Below are 26,522 nucleotides of genomic sequence, written 5' to 3'. Positions count from 1 at the left end.
GCCCTGCTTCAACAGAACCTCTGCCCTGTGGGTTTCAGGACAGCCATGGAGGCTGGGACAAAGGAGACTGAGCTCTCCCTCCCTCCCTTCTTCCTTTCGCTGCTGTTAAAGAATGTCCTTAAGTCCCCAAAGACACACTGACCGTCACCCCGCCCCCCATCCACCACCACCCCCCCCCCCATCCACCCCTCTCCATCTCTCCTTAATTCTCTCCCCTTTCCCTGTTTGTTGATTTCTTGCCAAAATGTGGATTGGGTGTGTGAGTGCCTGACGGTTGTATGGTGTTGCTGTGGTCATGTGATTGAAGACCGCTCTGTTTTTGTGATAGTGATGTCGCAACAGCACTGGTGTTTCTTACAGACAAATGAACACACACACACACACAGACACACACACAGACACACACACAGGCGCACACACAGACGCAACATGCCAACAAACGGTGACATGGGAAAATGCTATAGACATAAACACAGATATCGTAATTGTTTTCATATTATCCTCCACTTCTCAGATGTGAGACACCCTACTCCACTTTTTAGTCACTGGGACTACACTCCCCACATCCACAGCTCTGGGTGTTGATTGGGTGCTGACAGGCGGTTGGAGGTGATTGATGGCTCACTGGACCAGTGTGGTGTGTGGGTCTGTTAAGGCTCAGTGCACTGCTGTGGTTATAGATTTCGGTGTCACTCCTGATGCTCTGACTAATAAACATCCAGGAGTAAAGAGAGATGCTGGGGTACAGCCAGGCATTCCTATAAAGATACACCTTTGCAGGACTTTGATGCACCAAACACTGAACAGTGTAGGTGGAGGCCTGTGTTTGGTGTGTGTGTGTGTGTGTGTCAAGCTCATATATCTTTGTCCCAGATTGGAGCTGCAGTGAGTAGCTCCTCCTGGGGAATCAGCTTTGCTGAGAAAGCAGGAGGTGCACGTATTTACCCCCATAGAAATTAGTCTCTCTCTCTCACTTCCGATCTTTCTTCTTAGTTTCTCTCTCTCTCAGTTTTTCTTATCACTCTCGCTCCCTCCCATTCAATCTTTCTTTTCTAATTCCTCTTGTTCTTTTTTCTGATTCCCTTTTAGAAAACTATACGTTTGGACACTTTCTTTCCCTCTCAAGTACAAACATAAATCCATGACATGCGTTTAAGTCTTAGCAGTGGCGTTTTTATATGTAAAAAAAATTGGTGGGGCACAAACTATTTCAAAATATAGGATATATACCAGTAAAGCTACAAAACTCCCTCTTGCTACTGATGTGTTTATTTAACACAACAACAAATAGCTTGGCTCCACAAAACCCTTTTAACGACAGACCGGCTTGCTTCTACCAAGTGTTGTAGTACACATACTGGAGAGAAAGAGAGAGACCTTCTTTTGTAATTGCTCTCCTTCTCTCTCACACATGTAAAATTACCACTGTCACATTTACAAACCTAAATTAGGAATGCAACCAAGCTCAGAACCAATGTGCCTACAGGGCCATACGCGAACAGCAATGAGCTCAACACCACTGAAGGCCACAAGGAAGCGGAAAGACAACTTCTTTGGGAGATCCATTATATGACAACAACCTTATAAGATAAGCATGGACACACTGTCACTCCTCACCATCTATATAAATCGATCCAGCACAAAAATATGACCAATGCATGGACCTGCACCACAAAGGCAGGATGATAAAATATGCTTTCACTCACCAAGGCTGAGGGCTCACTTGAAGTGAAAGGTCAAACATTTCGATGACTTTGGGAATGAAGTCATGTAGCTACTGAATCAACTGGCTTTCGATGGACAACATGGCCAATGCGTTGAGTCGGGGCTGTCCCATGGTATTGCGAGTGAAGTTTTTATCCTCTTCAAGGTGGAAAAGCTCCTCTCTGACTCAGATGTCGTCATAGGTGTTGTTATGCTAATTTTCAGCAGAGTGACGGTCTCAGCAAAAGCCTCCTCTAGGTTGTTCTCATGGATGGATCTTAACAGAGACAGGGCCGTCTTACCAGTGTGAAGCTCAGTGTGGCGGTACAGAGTGGTCAGCTCAGACTTCAACTTTTCCTCGTTTCCTAGAGGCCATAGTTTCACCGCACAGTCAAGCTCAGATGTAGGGAATGACAGGACAAATTGTGGGAAGAGCGAGCTGTCAACCAGCTTGGCAGCGATCAGGTGGTCACTTTGTGAAATCCTCTACTCCACCTTGGAGATGACTGTGTCGCATACCTCCTTCATCACAGGCGCGGTGTTGGTTACTCCTCGGTCTGGCTCGTCTGATCCATTGTGAACGGTGGCATCAGTTGTCTCATCTGCCTGTATGACAGCAAATGATGTCTCGTCCACTTGCTTGGCCATCTCCTCCCTGTACACTTCATTCATACAGTCTAACAGTTCGTTTTGTACAGTGCTAGATGTCCCTGTGAAGATGGGCTGAGCGTCATAGTGCCTCTGAAGTCTTGAATCGCCCTCACACGTAGTCTCTAAAATGCATCTGAATATTCCAGGATTCAGGGAGTCCACCGACTCGTTGTGCCCCCACAGTGCAGTTTCACATTTTCCACACAGTTTAATACATTATGATCCGACTGAGAACGTACCTGTTTTGCTCCACTTGTTATGCTGCTCAATGGAGCGCCTGTATGCACTGTCAACTTGGGCTGCGACATTTACCCTTCCAAGTAAGCCCAATATCACAGCATTGTCCAGATGACTCACGCTGCTCTCATGTTTTGCAATCCTCTCAAAAAGATGTTTCAAATCTTTGTAACCCGTCCTCAACCAAGTACCATCTCCACCAAACAGCAAACATGGAAAACAGAAGAGTGCCTTCTTTTGTATGCTTAGCCACTTTTTAGCCACAACGAACATGAAATAAAATTTAAATAATAAAACAAATAATATGCAATTCAGGAAGATGCTATATTCATAGATAATAAATTATAGGAAGTAATCTTTGAGAAATAAAAATAACAGTTTTGTTGCAGTTCTTTCTGTTGCCCCACCTGCCCCTAATGAACAGTCGCCCCTGAGTCCTAGACTTTCTCTTGGCTGAGTGTCTGCCTGCCTGCCTGCCTGCCTGTCTGCCTGTCTGTCTGTCTGTCTGTCTGTCTAACTGTCCTTGCACACTGAAAATAGTCTTCTTTCTGTAGCAGCTGGTTATAGGGTATATCAGTGCCAGGATACACAGAGCCTGGAGGTACAGAGAGAATCCTGTCTTTTCATAAACACTCTTCTATCACTTCATCTAGCGCAGAGGTCAAAGTTCAAATGTGTAGGTGTATAACTTCATCTTCCCTCTTTTCTCTATCTCTTCTCTCCTCAGTGATCTCCTGTCTTCAAAATACGTGGAGAGGCATATTTCCGACGATGGGAAGGCTGTCGTCTCCAAAGTAAGGACCTGAGACCTTTTTTCCCCAGAGAGGAGAATGTTGCAGTAGAGCTGGTTATATTGTAGTGTTTTGTCCATAGCTTCCACTATTGTTTATCCTTTAAACCCTCCTCCTGATCCTGCTGGTGTGTGTGTGTGTGTGAGAGAGAGAGAGAGAGAGAGAGAGAGAGAGAGAAAAACTGTGTATGGAGAGTGTCTGTGATTGAGTGTGTGTGTTGTGTGTATGTTGGTGTAACTAATGCTGTAAGGAGTGGTTGTGAGTTTGCCACAGATCAGAGTGCATGGCATGCCATTTTCCATGTTCCTGACCCTCTGTCTATAGACTTTTCTGCATTAGCTTGTAGAGACGAGGTCCTAGATGCCTGGCAGTGTCGTCCCCTACTGCAAACAATATGTAGATATGTCTGTAGCAACACTTCATCATACGTTTTCTGTAGTCAACAACCTCTACATTTATTTACATTTATGTTGTCTTACGAGTCACAACAAGCCGGCAGGCAGACAGACACGCTGAATAATCCATCAATTAGACAGGGCTGTCACTCTCGCACTCCATTTCCCTCTCGCTATCCTTCACTTTCTGTGTTCTTTCTGTCTTTCACGTTGTCCTCCAATGAGAGAGGATAAATAGTTCAAATGTAGGCCATGACTACAACTGCTTCACAAGCGCTCTCTATTTGTCACACACGCACAAGCATGCCCTGATGCACACATACTCAAAGGGCAGTGTGTCCTATCTGTTTATGTATTGTCTATCCTGACCTTCATTGTCTCGCTGTTGCTTTCAGAGGCCCGATTGTTTGAGACGATTAATCACTCTTATCTGGGCCCTCTGAGATCACTGATCACACCGATTTAGCATGTACACACAAAAACACACACGCATGCACTCACACGATCCTATTTGCTGGGTGTTTCTTGCATTTATGAGAACTGGAGCAGAAGGTTCAGGGGAGACGGGAAAGAAGACAGAAGATGAATAGTGGAGCACAGCCCTGTTTAGAAATATCTTCCTCTCTTTCACTATTTCACTCTAATTTCCTCTCCCCTGCCCCTTGTGAGGTCATGGCTGGGGGTCTCTAGGCGTCTCTATGCACCTGGGGGCCACAGTCAGGGCCGGACTGCGCTGCTGTTTTGATTGGCCTCAATTAGAGGCAGCTGCTCCGCGCTGTCCCTGATTGGGGACCCTATTTAAGTTGCCCTTTGAGTTATTTAGTTTGTGGATCATTGTTTGTGTCAGTTGTGTTGTGCCTCAGTTTGCGGCTCCTTTTGGTGTTTTCATGCTTGATTAATAAAAATATTTTTCCTCAATCTCGTTCTGCTCCACGTGTCCTGCCTACCTGTGACCGTGACACCCCTTCTTGTTTGTACTTAGTTTCCTTGTTGGTCTGTTTTTACTTTTTTAGCCACTGTTTCTCTCTCTTGACTCCATCCACTTCCCTGATAGTGATGTAACAGCAGTAGTTCCTCCATAGAAAGGAACAAGGAAGCAGGGGACAGGAACTCGTATTAAAAGACAGGGCTTTCCTCTCTTCCACTGTTAGGTGGTGAAGTAACATAAATGGGTTTTGTGGGCTTTGGCGATCAGTATCTCCCAACCTGTTTAACTCTTTTCTGTTGTCCTTCTCTACACCAACCTCTACAGCATTGGTGGTTTAACCAGTCTTTCAAGAGAGAGAAAGAGTAAGAGAGATAATCCTACGTTCTTGGAAGTAAATGTGTGGTGAAGGACTTATTAAGGACTTTTAAGGTTCTAGACTTTTCCACTACAGCAGAAACATGGGAGGGAGGGGTTATATTTTGAGAGAAAAAAAAGATATCGTATTAGTTGTAATAAAGTATAGGTGTGGCCTGTTGGACCAGGGTAACCTCATCTCATTATTTTCTAGTGACCCCCTGTGGTAGGTTGGGCACATGCAGGCTCAACCATGGTTGTTGTCTGGTGAATATATCGATTACATTGAAAATAAATTCTGCTAGCAGTCAGTTGGTGTACATGCGATTCAGTTAAGCTGGAGGAGCCTGCCGTGCTCAGCACCATAGTCTAAAGTGTGTGCTTTTCAGAGAGGTTTCAGAGAGGTCCCAAGATTTTCTTTTTTTTAAGTTAAACCTCAATTACCTCAATTATAGGTGTGTGTGTACCACAGGCTGTACTATAAGACTGGCTTTTTGCTTGGTTTTATGCTAATTGTACAGTAAAATACATATTAAACATACAGTACATATTGCCCTTTTATGCTGGGTCTGTGTTTTGTTTATACAACCCTGTTTCCAAAAAAGTTGGGACGCTGAGTTAAATTTTAAGAAAAACAGAATGCAGTGATGTGCAAATCATTTAAACCCTATATTAAATAGAAAATAGTACAAAGAAAACATATCAAACGTTGAAACTGAGAAATGTTATTGTTCCTTGAAAAATACACTTTGAAGCCAGCAACACATTTAAAAAATGCTGGGACAGGGGCAATGAAAGGCTGGAAAAGTTGTGTAATGCTAAAAGAAAACCTGGTACAACATTTCACAACTTATCAGGTTAATTGGCAACAGGTCAGTAACATGATTGGCTGTAAGAGCATCCCAGAGAGAATGAGTCTTTCAGAAGTGAGGATGGGAGGGGTTCACCACTCTGTGAAAGTTTGGGGATCTCATCTCCTATGGTACATAATATTATTAAAAGATTCAGAGAATCCGGAGAAATATCTGTACGCAAGGGACAATACCGAAAACCAATATTGGATGGCTGTGATCTTCGGGCCCTCAGACGGCACTACATTAAAAACAGACACGATTCTGTAGTGGACATCACTGTATGGGCTCAGGAACACTTTTGAAAACACAATGAACACAATATGTTGCTGCATCCACAAATGCAAGTTAGAATTCTACCATGCAAAGAAGAAACCATAAATAAACAAGTTCCAGAAACGCTGTCACCTTCACTGGACCGGAGCTCATTTAAGATGGGCTAAGACGAAGTGGAAAACTATGCAGTGCTCTGATGAATCAAAATGTGAAATTACTTTTGGCTAAAGAGGAGAGGGACCATCTGTCTTTTTATCTGCACCCAGTTCGAAAGCCAGCATCCGTGATGGTATGGGGGTGCATTAGTGCACATGGCATGGGTGACAACGCACATTCGTGAATGCACCAATTAATACTGAACAATTTATACCCATTTGCTGCCATCCAGACGATATCTTTTTCATGGAAGGCCTTGCTTATTTCAACAAGACAATGCCAAACCACATTCTGCATGTATTATAACAGCATGGCTCCATAGTAAAATAGTCTGTGTGCTAAACTGGCCTGCCTGCAGTCCAGACCTGCCGTCCACTGAAAACATTTGGGGTATTATGAAATAAGAAATACGACATAGGAGGCCCCGTACTGTTGAGCAGCTGAAATCTTGTATCATGCAAGAATGGATTTTTTTTTTACTACTGCAATTGGTGTCCTCAGTTCCTAAACAATTACAGAGTATTGTTAAAAGAGGTGATGCAACATTGTGGTAAACATGCCCCGTCACAACTTTTTTGAAACATGTTACTGGCATCAAATTCACAGTGGGTATGTATTTTTCCCAATGCAATAACATTTCTCAGTTTCAACATTTGATATGTTGTCTTTGTACTATTGTCAATTAAATATAGGGATAAATGAATGCATATCATTGCATTCACTTTTTAATTGCATTTCACACATCGTCCCAACTGGAAATCAACATTTTTAATTGACAGTTTAATCGATTATCAGAATAGTTGTTAGTTGCAATAAGACCATAAACGCAGATTTGACAAGTTTTGGTGGGGTAATGTGGTAATATCCAGGGGGATTTGGTGATACATAGTATATGTCAGTATTCTATCTTGACATGTGTCGCAGTTGATAGGAAGCAGGAGACGTGGAGCAGAGTGAGGTCGGTTAATCATCCTTTTAATTCCTTCTTTTAGTATCAAATGAAACAAAAGGATACTAAGGAGAGTTACTGATTAACCGATGCTTAACGAATAACATAAACAATGAACCACAACCTGAGGAAAAGAAGGGCAACTTAAAGGGGTCCCAATTTTTTTTGCTTAAAACCACCCCAATATTGCCTCCACTCCAGAGTTCCACTACATTAAACCTTCTTATTTTGTTCCAAGAACTCCTCAACTAACCAAAGGACCAAATATGTACAACTGACCAGCAGTAGTTACTTGAGGATCTTCAGGGTTAGTCAAGTTACCACACATTCAAGTGTGGAGTGAGGAATCAGAGTGCCCGCATTGGACAAGAGAGAATGCAAGGTCAATTGTTATATCATTCAGATATTTTTACAGATAGAACTGACCAGTGATTCCACTTCAACAACTTTGGCACATACAAACAGGGATTAGCTTCATATACTGCCATGAGAATGAGAGGGGGGGAGCGTTTGGAGATAGCGCTTGCAGAATGGGTTGTGGAGAGGCAGTGCAGAGCTGCCTTTCAGTGTCCAGCCCAGGGGAGGATATAGTAAGGCAATTGATCCACTGATAAAAGCTGTTTCTGTGAGGACGGCTTCCTGTCTAATGGCAGTTAGATCCTGAGGAATAGACCAGGAGGAGAGAGCACTTAGACAACTTACACATCTAAACCAATAAATATAGCTTTATGTATCTCATGCAAACTCAGACATGCACCAAGACAGGCATGCACACACAGGGGGCACACTAGCGCGCACACACACACACTCATCAGTATGGGCCTAAGCACTCAGTGGTTTGGAAAAGCTATAAGGACGGAGAGAAAAAGAGGGGGGGGGAGGGTCATCACTACACTAAGCCCTTCCTAAAATGTGCTATATACACATATTAATATACTATATATATATGATGATATGATGCACATGTGTACATATTGGCAAAGTACAATCACAATGTTTGTGATTGTACTTATTAACAATATAAATATAAAATCTATAATCAATAGATACATTGAAAATACAATACATATACAAATCAAATACATGTACAAATACACACAAAAACAGAAAACAGTGAGACAGGTGTGTGCTTTGTCCGTCACTGTCCCTCAATTTGTGGCAGGCAGCAAAATACTGCGCTGCCGATACACAGCTCTCCATGCTGCCGATACACAGCTCTCCATGCTGCCGATACACAGCTCTCCATGCTGCCGATACACAGCTCTCCATGCTGCCGATACACAGCTCTCCATGCTGCCGATACACAGCTCTCCATTCTGCCGATACACAGCTCTCCATGCTGCCGATACACAGCTCTCCATGCTGCCGATACACAGCTCTCCATGCTCGCCCCCAGGATAGGCTGCCATTCCTCATCAGAAAGATTGCTAAAACCTTTAATGATCCCTCAAAAAAATAAATCTGATAGCTTGGTACTTTTTACATCGTGTCAGGAAGTGCAGCTCTGTCTCAGGTTCTGCTATGTTGCAGTGGTCACAACTTTTCCTCTACAGGGAGCCAGGTTTTTCTGTGCCTTCCCTTCACAATGGCAAGGCTGTGGTCACTGAGCCTGTACTTTGTCAAGGTGTTTCTGAGGTTTTGTTCAGTCACCATGGTCAAATAGTTTGCCATGGTGTACTGTCTGTTTAGGGCCAGATAGCACTGCATTTTGCTTTGTGCTTGTGTTTGCGTTTCCCAGTGGGTAATGTAGTTTTGTTTTAACTGTTTTGTAATTTGGTTAGTTCTGACTGCTTGTTTGTTCTGATGATGAGGCCAATTATTTCCAGACCTAACTGTATATATTGGAATGACAATAAAATGATTAAATTACAATAAAATGTAAATACACTGTAAAATTACACTGAAACATTTCTATTCATATTTGTGATTGGATTTTCTTGGGATTGACAGAACCTGGAAAGAGTTGGACTCCAAACAGAAGAGGTAGACTTAGAGTTTAAATGAAACTGGCAGACTTATAGTTTAAATGAAAAAGTTTGTGTTAAAACTCAAGTAAAATAGGTTGTGTTAGAGTGAAAGAGGTAGAGTTTGTTTGCCATGTTTAATCTTATCTGGGCAGCCTTGTGGCCTGCAGGAGACCTCAGTGGGACCCCTGTTTGTCCCGTTGATGCTGTAAACCGGATAGGTATCTGTGAGTATGTGAGTGGTGGAGTGTAAAGACGGTGGTTCTGTATAAATATTTGAGGCCTTGTTTGAGGCCGTCGATTATTTTGTAGTGTGGAGTAAAAGGCCTTATGTTTTGGATTACGATGTGTTAAGAACAAGCTCAGGAAGCACGAGAAGCACTGGAATAAGTTGTGCGTTTTAATAACAACACTGAATGGGCATGTGTGCAACCATGCCGATGTGTATGAGGCTCTGCCCACCGTATAATCTGTCGCATTGCGTGCTGTGACTGGCTGTGACTGGCTGTGACTGGCTGTGACTGGCTGTGACGGGCTGTGACGGGCTGTGACGGGCTGTGACTGGCTGTGACTGGCTGTGACTGGCTGTGGGCGGTGCTCGGTGCGTTGCAAAGTAGTACATCCATCTAGTTGTTTTATTTCATGATTGGTTGACGTTGTTAGATTTTTCGTACAACAAGTTGTTACGCACTGGTAAATGTAATAATGGCCCGTTCATCTCATGAGTTATTTCATTTAGGGGATGCCAGACACCAACACACCACACACCACACACTTACCACACCTCAGTCAGGTTCAGATGACTTCAGTCACGTGTTAAATGGATGGCTGTAGTTGTACCTTTTGCCACACTGTCACACCTTTGGTTGTTCCCGGGCTGGACAGTGTGTGGGACTTGGTTGGATTGGCTCCGTCCTCTAAGACTCTGGGTCTCAGACCTTCAGCCATTGTGGGTCTTCACTGCTCCACTGCTCTTAGTCCCTGACTGTTAAGTCCATGACTGTTAAAAACTGCTCTCCCTTCCTTGCTCTCTTTCAGGGAGGAGAACATTGTTACTACCAGGGGAAAGTGCGGGACATCCCTGAATCCTTCGTTGCCCTCTCAACCTGCCATGGCATGCAGTAAGTAGTGTGTGTGTGTGTGTGTGTGTCCCAGTCTCAAGGCCTAAAGAGCAATTACACCATTTAGACTTTAGGCCAGTATTATTATTGTAATTATTTTTCTCCCTCCCTCCATTGATTACAATGTAAATATTGACAAAGGCTACTTTGTACTTTAATTTACAATGTAACATTGAAATAATAATACAAATCAACATTGTCCACTGGACAATCAGTAGAACAAGGTAAAACAAATAAAAAAGAACAAACCATGTATAGGTTAAATAACAATGTCATTAGACCGGTTGGTTGTCAGTACTTTATGGCAGGCATCACTGTAGTGTACTACAAATCCAGAGCGCCGTCCCTAAAAAGGAAGGCTAATGTGTTTAATGAATAAATATGTCATATTTAAGGAAAAGCAGATCTGTCTCAGGTCTGCAGTAGTGCAGTGATTACACAGCCTTTCCTGTGTCTACTGAGAATGTGCAAATAATTTGGTATGCAGTCGATTTAGAGCCCAGATACCACGGCATTTGCTTTCCAGCTCTACCTCCCCCCTGGTCCTGTGGGACGTCTCTGTTTCACCAGCTGGTATTTTTAGTATTTCTAAACCAGCACGTTCTCTGACAGAGAGATGGGTCAGCTAGAGAAACCCAGCAGTGAGGTGTCTGTGCTTGGGGATTGGGAATCTGGAATGCAGAGGAAACACCTGCCTGAGATGAATGGGGGTCGGTCAGATAGATACCCCTCTTTTACAGCCATATCTCTGCAAAAGTGCAAACTGAAAGAGAGGGAGAAATAGAAGGACGGACAGAAAAAGATAATGGAGAGAGGTTGCAAAGGAAGGTGGGAGTGAGAAAGAGAAGGATGGAGAAGGAGAGAGACAGAGGTGGAGTCAGAGGGTAAGAATGATGGAGAGAGAGAAGGAGAGAGACAGAGGGTAAGAATGATGGAGAGAGAAGGATGGAGACAGAGGGTAAGAATGATGGAGAGAGAGAAGGGTCGAGGGGGATAAACTCACTGTGAGCTTTCTATCAACTGTGACAGTGTCTGATATTATTCAGTGGAATGACACTGTCATGGTGTGGTCAGCCTTTAAACGCTCTTCAACCCTTACAACACATGTATTTGATCATTACAAAGACATTTTGCCCTAGATTGTTTGGAATTCGGTCACAAACATTTGCTTTTGACATTAAGTGACTTAAAGGAGGTATTAGTGTATAAATGCCATATCCATGGGCACATCAACTGATTATCTTTTCAGCTTGGGATTTGAACCAGCAACCTTTAAATTACTGTCTCAGTGCTGTAACCACTAAGCTATCTGACACCCCCCTGTACCCGGTACTAACTATATTACATTTTCACACACACAAACACCGTCTCTCTCCTAAACATCTGACCGCTGAACTCTTGTTTAGTGTAAGCTGCCAGAATGGTCATATGAGGGACAGATCTCTGTCATATCCAAGGTGACATTTTGTCTCTCATAAAACTGTGTGTGCATGTGTATGTGCGTGTGCGTTTGCGCCTGCGTGCAGGTGTGCTGATCCATCTGTGCTGGAGAGAAGGTCAGTGAACTCCCAATAAAGCTTTGACAAACCCATCATAGCGGCCTGATCTATAGAGCTAGACGCTCAGAGATAGAGAAAGTGCTTGTGTGTGTGTGTGTGTGTGTGTGTTTATAGCAGGAGAAGCGATCTGTTTCCAGATGTCCTAAAATGTGCAATTTCTTTGTGTAATGAATTTGATTTGTGTGTGTTTGTCATGTCTGGTGGAACCGTTGGTGTGAATGTGAATGCAGCTTGTGGAGCAATAGCCCAGCCTTTGTTTTGTGGGTGTTTGTGTGTGTGTGTGTCCTAGTCACGCACATACACATGTTTACATTTAATTAGTAGTTAATTCAGCAGTGACATACAGTTAGTCTATTCAGCTTAAAATAGCTAACTGCGCCAACCATTTTACCCAATAACAGTCAGAATTACTGATTTTTAAGAAGAGCAGGTGTTAGTTCACCAAAACAGTGGGGGTGGACACGCCTACATGTCTTTGCCGTGGCAGGAACAAGGGGACCTTCACATAGACGCTGGATGATGAATTGATCTGTGAATTTTTAAATTATTCCTACCCGTAATGACGCACATCAATTTGGTCACTGCAGAGGACATCCACTTGATCTTCACAAGTATGCCTACTGTGATTGGCCCGAACCAATCATAGTACAGAACTGTGCCAGAACTATCTTCAAGCAAATTAATATATAGCTGAAATAATTAGTTTAATATCCTGACCAGATCTAGAAAAACGTCCACGGTTTTATTGGCGATAGTAGGAGACAGTAGGTTGGACTACTGTAATGGCCTTTTTTCAGGTCTCTCTTAAAAACAATTGCAGCTCATTCAAAATTCTGCTGCTTGAGTTCTAACAAAAACTATGAAAGCTGAATATATTACACCAATTCTTAGGTCTCTGCACTGGCTTCCTGTATCTCATAGAATTAATTTCAAGATGTTGTTACCTACAGTGGGGAGAACAAGTATTTGATACACTGCTGATTTGACAAGATCTCGCGATACATGGCCCCATCCATCCTCCCCTCAATACGGTGCAGTCGTCCTGTCCCATTTGCAGAGAAGCATCCCCAAAGAATGATGTTTCCACCTCCATGCTTCTTGAGATGGTGTTCTTGGGGTTGTACTCATCCTTCTTCTTCCTCCAAACACAGCGAGTGGAGTTCAGACCAAAAAGCTCTATTTTTGTCTCATCAGACCAAATGATCTTCTCCCATTCTCCTCTGGATCATCCAGATGGTCATTGGCAAACTTCAGACGGGCCTGGACATGCGCTGGCTTGAGCAGGGGGACCTCTCATGCACTGCAGGATTGTAGTGTGTTACTAATGGTTTTCTTTGAGACTGTGGTCCCAGCTCTCTTCAGGTCATTGACCAGGTCCTGCCGTGTAGTTCTGGGCTGATCCTTCACCTTCCTCATGATCATTGATGCCCCACCAGGTGAGATCTTGTATGGAGCCCCAGACCGAGGGTGATTGACCGTCATCTTGAATTTCTTCCATTTTCTAATAATTGCGCCAACAGTTGTTGCCTTCTCACCAAGCTGCTTGCCTATTTTCCTGTAGCCCATCCCAGCCTTGTGCAGGTCTACAATTTTATCCCTGATGTCCTTACACAGCTCTCTGGTCTTGGCCATTGTGGAGAGGTTGGAGTCTGTTTGATTGAGTGTGTGGACAGGTGTAATTTATACAGGTAATGAGTTCAAACACATGCAGTTAATACAGGTAATGAGTGGAGAACAGGAGGGCTTCTTAAAGAAAAACTAACAGGTCTGTGAGAGACAGAATTTTTACGGGTTGGTAGGTGATCAAATACTTATTTAATGCAATAAAATGCAAATTAATTATTCCGTCTCTCACAGTTGAAGTGTAACTATGATAAGAATTACATACCTCTACATGCTTTGTAAGTAGGAAAACCTGCAAAATCAGCAGTGTATCAAATACTTGTTCTCCTCACTGTATAAATCACTCTGTGGTTCAGGACCGAGTTACTTCACAGACCTACTCACTCAGTAGGAAGCCTCTAGAACCCGCAGGTCATCAGGGTCTGGTCTTCTAACCGTTCCCAGAGTAAGGACAAAGGTTGGTGAGGCAGTATTTAAATCTAGGTTAAAAACCTTTGTTTTCTGCTGCCTATCATGAATCTTTTGAAAATTATTTAGCCCTCTTAAATGTGATGATTTATTTGTATGCTATTTTATTTACCCTTATATTGTACCTTTTAGTTGGCCATTCTATTTGACTGTTATGCAGCCTTTTCATACTGCATTGTTCTAAGCCCTGGGCTATCCTAGCCCCGGGCTGTCTTAGCCTGTGTTCACACTAGAGTTTGTTAACCCTGGGCTAAAGTTTAACCCTAGGCTAAGAATTCACACTTGTATTTCTAAGCTGGTTAATTTGTCACCATGTTTCTGGGGCTAGCCGTGAAAAGTCAGTGCTAACCCTGCTCCAGAGCAGTGCCAGCTAGCCCTAGGCTAAGGGTAGTGCTAGCCCACTTCGAAATATGCAGGTGTGAACACTGTCTTAGCCCAGTGCTTAGCAGCCTCATAGCCCTAGGCTAAGGTGCTGTGTGAACACGCCTAAACGATACCTTCTTGTTGACCCTTATACTGTACCTTCTAATTGGCCATTCTAGTCGACCCTTATACTGTACCTTCTAATTGGCCATTATAGTTGACCCTTATACTGTACCTTCTAATTGGCCATTCTAGTTGACCCTTATACTGTCCCTTCTAATTGGCCATTCTAGTTGACCCTTATACTGTACCTTCTAATTGGCCATTCTAGTTGACCCTTATACTGTACCTTCTGGTGGGCCATTCTAGTTGACCCTTATACTGTACCTTCTGGTTGGCCATTCTAGTTGACCCTTATACTGTACCTTCTAATTGGCCATTCTAGTTGACCCTTATACTGTACCTTCTAATTGGCCATTCTAGTTGACCTTTATACTGTACCTTCTAATTGGCCATTCTAGTTGACCTTTATACTGTACCTTCTGGTTGGCCATTCTAGTTGACCCTTATACTGTACCTTCTAATTGGCCTTTCTAGTTGACCCTTATACTGTACCTTCTAATTGGCCATTCTAGTTGACCTTTATACTGTACCTTCTGGTTGGCCATTCTAGTTGACCCTTATACTGTACCGTCTGGTGGGCCATTCTAGTTGACCCTTATACTGTACCTTCTAACTGACCCTTATACTGTACCTTTTAGTTTAATTTTCAGTTGTGCTGCTTGGTGCTCTTTCTCTGTTTTTCAACAAGACATTGACCTCTACACTTGAATTCAAAAGAAACCTGTGGTTTGAATTCAAAAGGGCAGTCCATAAGAACAAACACCATCAAGGACTATCATGGTTTATTATTTGCCATTTCATGAAGCATGCCAGTACTTCTTGGGTTGTCTGTAAACATATACAATACATGTACTTTATGGGGTGTTCTCAGTAAATTTTCATGTAAAAAAATAAGTACTTCAGTAGTCAATGATGGCACAAGACTAGACGCTGCTTTCACAATTTTGTTTGAGGGAAGTCTCCACCTACACTGTAGGATAGGAGCCTATACTGGTCATTTATTGTGTCACGTCAAAGGCTATTTGTATCTCCTTCTTCATAAATAGTTTTCTGTAAATGTCATTGAGGGGTTCTTGGCTTCCTAAATTGACCTTTCCACTGATTCTTATTTTCCTGTTCAATGGGGTTCTGACATCTTCCCCAAAGCACCAAACCACCGTTTATAAAAATCTAAGATGGATTCTAATAAGCATTTGTCAAATGACTGTGGTACTGATTGGTGTACATTAAACATCCTTAATTTCTGTGCAAAGAAATTAAGGATGAGAGCTTTTCTTCAATTGTAATTTGAAAAATGTGTAATTTTCCACTTGCTCAATTATCTTTACTTTAATCTCCAGAGCTGGGATGTGAGGGTCTTTCCAAAAGCTAGTAACCAGGTCTTTGGATCATCTCCTCACACCAATCTTGAATGAGCGACTTAGAATTTTCCGGTAAACGTCCTCAGTATTAGTTTGTTCATAAAATACCACACACTCAAGTTCCAGCATTCATAGCAGACATAGGCAGCCTTCCTAACAAAATGGCGATCAGAGAATATAAAATATCTCAATAGTTAATTTCCACAGTCACGGTTTTTAATACCAAAGACTCAAGTCAATTGATGTTTTATTAGATTAGATTAAACTTTGTCATTGAATAAGTACAAGTACAGTACAATGAAAAGCAGTTTGCGTCTAACCAGAAGTGCAAATAGAAGTATTAAGTATATGTTTGTACAAGTGGAATGTATAGATGTGCAATTAATGCAAATACATTACAGATGGCAATTCAAAATGTGCAATGGAAGCAAAACGAGGAGGGCAGAACATTTTCTAATATTAAATATAAGGTATGTACAAGTGGGATAAATAGTTGTGCGAGTACAAATGGCAATTCCCAATGGCATTCTGAATTTGCATTTGAGGCAAATTGAAGGAGTAGGGTAGCATGTGCAACTGAAGGTTTCCGAGGTAGACATGTATATGTAAAAATTGTAAATGCAACTACAGTGGCAGTTCTAAATGTGCAATGAAGGCAATTTTAAGGTGCAGGTCAGCATGTGCAAATGAAATACAGGAATACCAGCAACGACACGTACCTGTAGACAAATGAAAACGTCCTTATCAGACTTTGTAAGGCAGTGACAGAGTCCAGTAATACAAAGGGTGGGTATGGTTAGTGATGGGTCACAGAGTTCACCAGGATTACAGAAGATGGAAAGAAACTGTTCCTGAGCCTGCTGGTTTTGAGAATGGAGAGTCCTGTACCTTTGTCGCCGGTTCTGTTCGTAATTTTTATGGACAGAATTTCTAGGCGCAGCCAGGGGCCGGAGGGTGTCAGGTTTGGGGACCACACAATTTCGTCTCTGCTTTTTGCAGATGATGTTGTCGTGTTGGCCCCTTCTAACCAGGACCTTCAGCATGCACTGGGACGGTTTGCAGCCGAGTGTGAAGCGGTGGGGATGAAAATCAGTACCTCCAAATCCGAGGCCATGGTCCTCAGTCGGAAAAGGGTGGCTTGCCCACTTCAGGTTGGTGGAGAGTGCCTGCCTCAGGTGGAGGAGTTTAAGTATCTAGGGGTCTTGTTCACGAGTGAGGGAAGGATGGAACGGGAGATTGACAGACGGATCGGTGCAGCTTCTGCAGTAATGCAGTCGATGTATCGGTCTGTCGTGGTGAAGAAAGAGCTGAGCCGCAAGGCGAAACTCTCGATTACCAGTCAATCTACGTTCCTACTCTCACCTATGGTCATGAGCTTTGGGTCATGACCGAAAGGACAAGATCCCGGATACAGGCGGCCGAAATGAGCTTTCTCCGGGCGATCCCTTAGAGATAGGGTGAGAAGCTCGGTCACCCGGGAGGAGCTCAGAGTAGAGCCGCTGCTCCTCCACATCGAGAGGGGTCAGCTGAGGTGGCTTGGGCATCTGTTTCGGATGCCTCCGGAACGCCTTCCTGGGAAGGTGTTCCGGTCCCGTCCCACCGGGAGGAGACCCCGGGGAAGACCTAGGACACGCTGGAGGGACTATGTCTCCCGGCTGGCCTGGGAACGCCTCGGTGTCCCCCCAGAAGAGCTGGAGGAAGTGTCTGGGGAGAGGGAAGTCTGGGCATCTCTGCTTAGACTGCTGCCCCCGCGACCCGGCCCCGGATAAGCGGAAGATGATGGATGGATGGAGTCCTGTAGTTTTAACAATTGCAGCCATATTCAAAAATGAGTATGCTATACATTTTACAGTGGATAAGATTGATGATCTCGTTATCATGGCACCTGTCAGTGGGTGGGATATATTAGGGAGCAAGTGAGCATTCTGTCCTCAAAGTTGATGTGTTAAAAGCAGGGAAAGATTGGCAAGCGTAAGGATCTGAGCGAATTTGGCAAGGGCCAAATTGTGATGTCTAGACGACTGGGTCAGAGCATCTCTAACACTGCAGCCCCTGTGGGGTGTTCCCGGTCTGCAGTGGTCAGCACCTATCAAAAGCGATCCAAGGAAGGAAAAGCGGTGAACTGGCAACAGGGTCATAGGCGGCCAAGGCTTATAGATGCACGTGGGGAGCGATGTGATACGATCCAACAGGCTAGCTACTGTTGCTCAATTGCTGAAAAAGTTAATGCTGGTATTGATAGAAAGGTGTCAGAACACACAGTGCTTCACAGTTTGTTGTGTATGAGGCTGCCTGGCCGCAGACATTTTACATCACGTGGATGGATGTGTGCATCACTTACCTGGAGAACACATGGCACCAGGATGCACTATGGGAGGCAGTGTGATATTTTGGGCAATGTTCTGCTGGGAAACCTTGGGTCCTGCCATTCATGTGGATGTTACTTTGACACGTACCACCTACCTAAGCATTGTTATAGACCATGTGCACCCTTTCATGACAACGGTATTCCTTGATGGCTTTGGCCTCTTTCAGCAGGATAATGCACCCAAAAATGGTTCAGGAAAAAAGTTTTAGGAACACAACAATGAATTCAAGGTGTTGACTTGGCCTCCAAATTCCCCAGATCTCAGTCCAATCGAGGATCTGTGTGATGTGCTGGATAAACAAGTCCAATCCATGGAGACCCCACCTCGCAACTTACAAGACTTAGAGGATCTGCTGCTAACGTCATGGTGCCAGATACCACAGCACTGCTTCAGAGGTCTAGTGGAGTCCATGCCTCGGCAGGTCAGGGATGTTTTGGCGACAAAAGGGTAACAAAAGGGTATATACAGTATCTCACAGAAGTGAGTACACCCCTCACATTTCTGTAAATATTTTATTATATCTGTTCATTTGACAACACTAAAGAAATTGCACTTAGCTACAATGTAAAGTAGTGAGTTTACAGCTTGAATAACAGTGTAAATTTGCTGTCCCCTCAAAATAACTCAACACACAGCCATTAATGTCTAAACCGCTGGCAACAAAAGTGAGTACACCCCTAAGTGAAAATATCCAAATTGGGCCCAAAGTGTCAATATTCTGTGTAGCCACCATAATTTTTCTATCACTGCCTTAACCCTCTTGGGCATGGAGTTCACCAGAGCTTCACAGGTTGCCCCTGGAGTCCTCTTCCACTCCTCCATGACAACATCACAGAGCTGGTGGATGTTAGAGACCTTGCGCTCCTCCACCTTCTGTTTGAGGATGTCCCACAGATGCTCAATAGGGTTTAGGTCTGGTGACATGCTTGGCCAGTCCATCACCTTTACCCTCAGCTTCTTTAGCAAGGCAGTGGTCGTCTTGGCGTGTGTTTGGGGTCGTTATCATGTTGGAATACTGCCCTGCGGCCCAGTCTCCGAAGGGAGGGGATCATGCTCTACTTCAGTATGTCACAGTACATGTTGGCATTCATGGTTCCCTCAATGAACTGTAGCTCCCCAGTGCCAGCAGCACTCATGCAGCCCCAAACCATGACACTCCCACCACCATGCTTGACTGTAGGCAAGACACACTTGTCTTTGTACTCCTCACCTGGTTGCCGCCACACACGCTTGACACCATCTGAACCAAATAAGTTTATCTTGGTCTCATCAGACCACAGGACGTAGTTCCAGTAATCCGTGTCCTTAGTCTGCTTGTCTTCAGCAAACTGTTTGCGGTCTTTCTTGTGCATCATCTTTAGAAGAGGCTTCCTTCTGGGACGACAGCCATGCAGACCAATTTGATGCAGTGTGCGGCGTATGGTCTGAGCACTGACAGGCTGACCCCCCACCCCTTCAACCTCTGAAGCAATGCTGGCAACACTCATACAACAATTTCCCAAAGACAACCTCTGGATATGACGCTGAGCATGTGCACTCAACTTCTTTGGTTGACCATGGCGAGGCCTGTTCTGAGTGGAACCTGTCCTGTTGAACCGCTGTATGGTCTTGGCCACCATGCTGCAGCTCAGTTTCAGGGTCTTGGCAATCTTCTTATAGCCTAGGCCATCTTTATGTAGAGCAACCATTCATTTTTTTAGATCCTCAGAGAGTTCTTTGTCATGAGGTGCCATGTTGAACTTCCAGTGACCAGTATGAGGGAGTGTGAGAGCGATGACACCAAATTTAACACACCTTCTCCCCATTCACACCTGAGACCTTGTAACACTAACGAGTCACATGACACCGGGGAGGGAAAATGGCTAATTGGGCCCAATTTGGACATTTTCACATAGGGGTGTACTCACTTTTGTTGCCAGCGGTTTAGACATTAATGGCTGTGTGTTGAGTTATTTTGAGGGGACAGCAAATTTACACTGTTATTCAAGCTGTACACTCACTACTTCACATTGTAGCTAAGTGTAATTTCTTCAGTGTTGTCACATGAAAAGGTATACTCAAATACAGTGGGGCAAAAAAGTATTTAGTCCGCCACCAATTGTGCAAGTTCTCCAACTTAAAAAGATGAGAGAGGCCTGTAATTTTCATAATAGGTACACTTCAACTATGAAAGACAAAATGAGGGGGGGGAAATCTGAAAATCACATTGTAGAATTTTTTATGAATTAATTGGTAAATTCCTCTGTAAAATAAGTATTTGGTTACCTACAAACAAGCAAGATTTCTGGCTCTCACAGACCTGTAACTTCTTCTTTAAGAGGCTCCTCTGTCCTCCACTCGTTACCTGTATTAATGGCACCTGTTTGAACTTGTTATCAGTATAAAATACACCTGTCCACAACCTCAAACAGTCACACTCCAAACTCCACTATGGCCAAGACCAAAGAGCTGTCAAAGGACACCAGAAACAAAATTGTAGACCTGCACCAGGCTGGGAAGACTGAATCTGCAATAGGTAAGCAGCTTGGTGTGAAGAAATCAACTGTGGGAGCAATTATAAGAAAATGGTAATCTCCCTCGATCCGGGGCTCCATGCAAGATCTCACACCGTGGGGTCAAAATGATCACAAGAACGGTGAGCAAAAATCCCAGAACCACACAGGGGGACCTAGTGAATGACCTGCAGAGAGCTGGGACCAAAGTAACAAAGGCTAACATCAGTAACACACTATGTCGCCAGGGACTCAAATCCTGCAGTGCCAGACGTGTCCCTCTGCTTAAGCAGGCCCGTCTGAGGTTTGCTAGAGAGCATTTGGATGGTCCAGAAGAGGATTGGGAGAATGTCATATGGTCAGATGAAACCAAAATATAACTTTTTGGTAAAAACTTGAGTTTGGAGGAGAAAGAATGCGGAGTTGCATCCAAAGAACACCATACCTACTGTGAAGCATGGGGGTGGAAACATCATGCTTTGGGGCTGTTTTTCTGCAAAGGGACCAGGAACACTGATCCGTGTAAAGGAAAGAATGAATGGGGCCATGTATCGTGAGATTTTGAGTGAAAACCTCCTTCCATCAGCATGGGCATTGAAGATGAAACATGGCTGGGTCTTTCAGCATGACAAGGATCTCAAACACACCGCCCGGGCAATGAAGGAGTGGCTTCGTAAGAAGCATTTCAAAGTCCTGGAGTGGGCTAACCAGTCACCAGATCTCAACCCCATAGAAAATCTTTGGAGGGAGTTGAAAGTCCGTGTTGCCCAGCGACAGCCCCAAAACATCACTGCTCTAGAGGAGATCTGCATGGAGGAATTGGCCAAAATACCGTGTGTGGAAACCTTGTGAAGACTTACAGAAAACGTTTGACCTCTGTCATTGCCAACAAAGGGTATATAACAGAGTATTGAGATTAACTTTTGTTATTGACCAAATACTTATTTTCCACCATAATTTACCAATAAATTCATTAAAAATCCTACAATGTGATATTCTGGATTTTCTTTCCTCATTTTGTCTCTCATAGTTGAAGTGTACCTATGATGAAAATTGCAGGCCTCTCATCTTTTTAAGTGGGAGAACTTGCACAATTGGTGGCAGACTGAATACTTTTTTGCCCCACTGTATTTACAAAAATGTGAGGGGTGTACTCACTTTTGTGAGATACTGTATATATATAGCTCTGGAAAAAATTAAGAGACCACTGAACCTTTTTCTTTCCTTTCCAAAAATTTTGAAAAGGAAGGTTTTGAGTGAAGAACAGAGGCATTCAATTTGGTCCTTGCCGATTATGAATGAAACAAAACTCACTGCCCTGGAATTCTCTCAAACATAATATAAACCAACTAAGGGTCTCCCAGGGTGAAATGCCCATTTATGGTCCAGTTAGTTCTGGCCACACCAGAGGGAAAACCTATCTATTTCAGCCCTGGGTTTCTCCAGACTGGTGTGTATGCAGTGTATTAGGGACAGAACTGTGTCATGAACACCCCTGTGCCTTTTTAATTTGAACTTACTTTTGTAGCTAGGGGAGAATCAGCCTTTCAGAGCTCTTTATCTCTAACGTAGAGCTCAGAGGGAGGACAACTCTTTGCCACTAGTCTGAACATTGTTGTGAGCTTGCAGTTGGATGAGTTGCTCTTCATGTAATGGGCATATGTGGAGGATTTCCATATTGTTGGTGAGGAATCTTCTGCCAAATAGCAGTTAAAACCGCTCTCTAGCAATTTAACATCAGAAATACTTAATTAATAAATGAACTTAGGAAGTAAGCTGAATCATGCAATTATTTCCTGGAAATCCATCTAGATTTTTCACAAGCCCTGTTTCAACCTGCAGTTTGAATTAGTACTTTGTCTCTGCTATTAGCTAGCACATGTACATGTAGCACCACAAAAGTTTGACATTAAATAATTACTACATTATCTGGGTAAAAAATTAATTGATAGACAGGCAGGCAGACAGGACAGGGAGACAGGCAGGCAGGCAGAACAGAGACAGACAAGCAGGATAGACAGATCAGCTTCTGTAAAGAAGAGAGAGTAGTGGCATCCATCTTGTTTATGTCTGCAGTAGCTGCCATATTGATCTATGCCTCTTTTCTTGCCCCCCTTCTTCCCCTTCTATTGCTCCTTAAGGACACAGGTTTTCTGCGTCTGTGCTGGGGGATTCAGTCTATGCTTGGGGAGTCAGTCTGTGCTTGGGGAGTCGGTCTGTGATGGGGGAGTCGGTCTGTGATGGGGAAGGCACCCTGTTGCAAATTGATATGAAACCTGTTAGTTGAAGGAATAATAATGCCAGACTAGAATTGAATGTGCAGTTGTACTATCTGTATTTGTACTGTAGGTTCTTATGTCTTTCTTTGTGTTTGCACATTAATGACATGTGTTATGTAATGTTCTATGTTCTGTGTGGACCTCAGAAAGACCAGCTGCTGCAATTGTCTGTGGCTAATGGGGATCCTAATGAAATCCTAATCCTCTCTCCTCTCTCTCAGTGGGATGTTTTTTGATGGGAATCACACCTACATGATTGAGCCTGGAGGGAAGGACAGCATCGGCGTAAGTACCTTGGTGAACCCTATCCTTGCCACCCATTCAGGAATGCACACACACACACCCACACACACACACACACACACACTCTGTGTAACAGATCTCTTCAGGACTGAATAGTATCACAGCTGCAGGCAGACCTGAATGCAGGAGAGAGGGACAGACGGAGACAACGTGGGGGTGAGTCAGAAGGAGTGGGTCTGGGAGATCAAGGGGGTGAGGAAAAGAGAGGGGTCAGGGAGAACGAGGGTGTGCGGGAGAACTGGAACAGCACTCAGACTCTGTGGATTTGTGACGTCTGTTTTAGCAGCCTCCTCCGTATCGCCTTCATCTCTCTCTTCTCTTCTTTCCTTCCCCCCTTCTGTCCATTCCTCTCCTTTCTTCGCTCCTCTTTTCCCCTTACTCACTCTTCTTCTGTCCCTCTGCAGTCGTTCTGATGGGACTGAATTATTCAAATGATAGAGTGAGTGGGAGAGTAAGAGAAGATTTCGCTTTAAGATCTCTTAACTCAGAATATCTCTGCAGTGCTCTGCTACACACACACACACACAACCTGTTTACATCTGTAGGCTTAAATGGTCACCAGTAAGCTTTCAGAAACTCTGTGGCATCTATATGCTGCTCCCTAGTTAGCCATTAGCATCCTGGTTCCATGACAAAGCAATGCTGTGCTGCTTTCAAACCCAGTGTCGGCTGTCTGTTTCTGGACTCAGAGCAGCTGATATGTCTGCCCTTCTGGCAGGTACTCTCCTTTTCTCTCTCTCTGACAGTCGGCTTGACTCACGCACAGATGCCTGCTGGAAAGACAAAGCGTTGCCCTCGGTGCCCTGTATGCGCGGTCTGTCTCACACTGCCGTGCTTGCTTGCATAGAGATGCAGCGTTCTGTTAATAAATCCACAGTCAGCAGACAGTGTTTCTGAAGTTTATTTTTAGAGATCCTCTCAGGCGGTGTTCTGTAAACATGCCCCACGGCTCTTTCTGTAGACCTGTCTGTCAGACAGGCAGATTATACAATAAGGTATTTAAAAAAACTGTCCGTCTGATTTTTAGAGCTCTTCGCTTGGTAATCACAGTGTCTGAGTCCACTCCCCAAGCCAGCAGACAGCTTCCAAGCTGATACCTGGGTGATCCAATGAAATGATCCGGTTGGATTAGATGGTTAGAACACAGAGACAGCAGGGCTCCTGATGGCCATATGGCTCACCCATATGCCTTTATTCCACCTCGGCAGAACCAGAACCAGAACCGGTGAGTCAGGCAACTAAGATGCTGACTAATGTGGACCTATATGGGGAAGATGTTGAAGGTGTTCTGGGACCGGTTCTCCCCAATGCTGCTTCTGCTGAGTGTGTTATCTTTGTACAGAACCCCGTGTCTGACTGTCAGAGTCCTGCTTCCATATTCCCCGCCTGGCACTTGGCTCGTGGTTTCAAAACAATACTGATCTGCTTAGCATAGAAATATGATAAATAGAATATGCCTAAAGGACATGCCGACTAAATAGACCTCAGGGATGCCAGGGGGAGGTGGGGGATGGTGCGGTTGGAGTGTGTAAAGACGGGTTGTGGGGTGGAGAGTGTGGGGGTGGCCTATGAATGAGGAGGATGGAGGTTGGAGGGGAAGTGGGGAGATCCTTTGTGGCGTTTAGCCAACCCCTTTTACACACACACGAACATATTCACAGAAAAGAATCATTGGGACATCTAAGCCTGAATGAAAGGGCAGCCAGCTCCCCCCCCCCCATATTAATTAGCCAGCAGCCTGTATCCAAGATCATTTGGACTCCTCCAGCATGCAGGCCACGCCCTTTTCTTTTGTACAAGGACATTTGGGGGCCCATCTGTGACCAACCCATAATCCTAGTCACAGCTCATACCATATTATGTGTGTTTGGTGTCAAAATATATAATTAAGAAAGGCTATCCTTCCTCACCCAAAAAACAATACTTTGGAAAAGGAACACAAGAACATTATAGCATTAATGTAGTGCTAAGTTATAAAACAAAGACTCCATATTTAAATACATTCTAATTATATTTAATATTAATAAATGTCCGTACATTCTGAATCATTAATGTCTACAAAATAGTATTCAGCATAAGCTCAAATACTCTGAAATGACACAGCATATTAATCTACATGTATTAGTGAAAAATCATTATTTACAAAAAAACATTCATGACTGATTGGTCATTTGACACGAAAATAAACCTTTAGGCTGGTGAGCCACCAGGTGTGACAACTTGGTTGGTCTTCTCTGCGGGTTACTAGCGGTTGCGGTTCACAGTCTGTTGCGTTTGACAGGCCAAACCATCCCAGTAAACTCCCTGGGGGTCACTGTGTGTGTGTGTGTGTGTGTGTGTGTGTGTGTGTGTGTGTGTGTGTGTGTGTATTTTTCAAAGATGAGGCAGCATACTGACAGCACTACCTCTTAGTGAATCAAAAAAATGATAAAAAGTGCAGAATCATCAGCTAACCAGGTAAACGAAAATGTAAAAATGCAGTTGGGGTTTCTAAGCCGTGTATTTTCATGTTTTGTATGGCTGTGTGGCTGACTGATCTGAAGGATCGGTTACCCTTTAGCCAACTCTGCTCCTTAGTATGTGTGGACTATTAATGTAGCCTGGGACGATTTCTTATAAATGCTTCAAAATGTAATTTTTTATTCCAGAAAGCTACATCCTTGTCCAGCTTTCTCATCCTTGCCTTTCATTATGTAACTACTACATAGAGACCTAATTTTCTAGATTGTCTTCCTTTGTCTCCTTTCCACCATCTGAATTGGTGTGAAAGAACTAGGCAGGTACAAACACCCCATAGGACCTATCCAGTCTCTTTCTGATCTGTTCAGATCAAGTGGAAAATACAAGGAGACTATTTGTTTCAACTACTGTCCACTCTGAAGTCAGGTGAACAGAGCATATATTACTATTATGATTATTATTATGACCAATCAATGAAGTGCCAAATTGGAGCCATAACCAACTGACACGGCACTAACCCCAAAGCCCGGAAACAACCCATTCCCCCGCTGCTTGTAATCCAATCAGCCCCAGATACCCAGCTCCATCTCAAGCCCGGCGCCACTCCCTCAGATTCTCTGCCTTTCGACAGAACAAGGTCACAGAGTTCAAACCTCTCACTGTCCAAAAAGGTGATTAATTTGAGTGTGTCCATTCTCTAACCCTGTTAATCATGTTAAGTACTTAGTGGCAGTGAATACATCTC

At 43.8% G+C, this 26,522-nt stretch overlaps 1 protein-coding gene across 4 annotated transcripts in view; it reads left to right on the top strand.

The window, feature by feature from the left end:
* Nucleotides 1-26,522, top strand: part of adam22 (ADAM metallopeptidase domain 22) — a 69,923-nt gene that overhangs the window by 20,172 nt on the left and 23,229 nt on the right. For all 4 annotated transcript variants that reach the window (XM_020041230.3, XM_020041231.3, XM_010902497.5 and 1 more), the window contains exons 4-6: nt 3,320-3,386; nt 10,295-10,377; nt 23,236-23,299. In XM_020041230.3, the coding sequence (XP_019896789.1) occupies nt 3,320-3,386; nt 10,295-10,377; nt 23,236-23,299 (214 nt within the window). The remainder of the gene's footprint in view (nt 1-3,319; nt 3,387-10,294; nt 10,378-23,235; nt 23,300-26,522) is intronic.

Source organism: Esox lucius, chromosome 20 (assembly GCF_011004845.1).
Source record: "Esox lucius isolate fEsoLuc1 chromosome 20, fEsoLuc1.pri, whole genome shotgun sequence".
Classification (NCBI taxonomy): domain Eukaryota; kingdom Metazoa; phylum Chordata; class Actinopteri; order Esociformes; family Esocidae; genus Esox; species Esox lucius.
The sequence above is the reverse complement of the archived record's forward strand: the minus strand, read 5'-3'. Positions and strand labels throughout refer to the sequence as shown.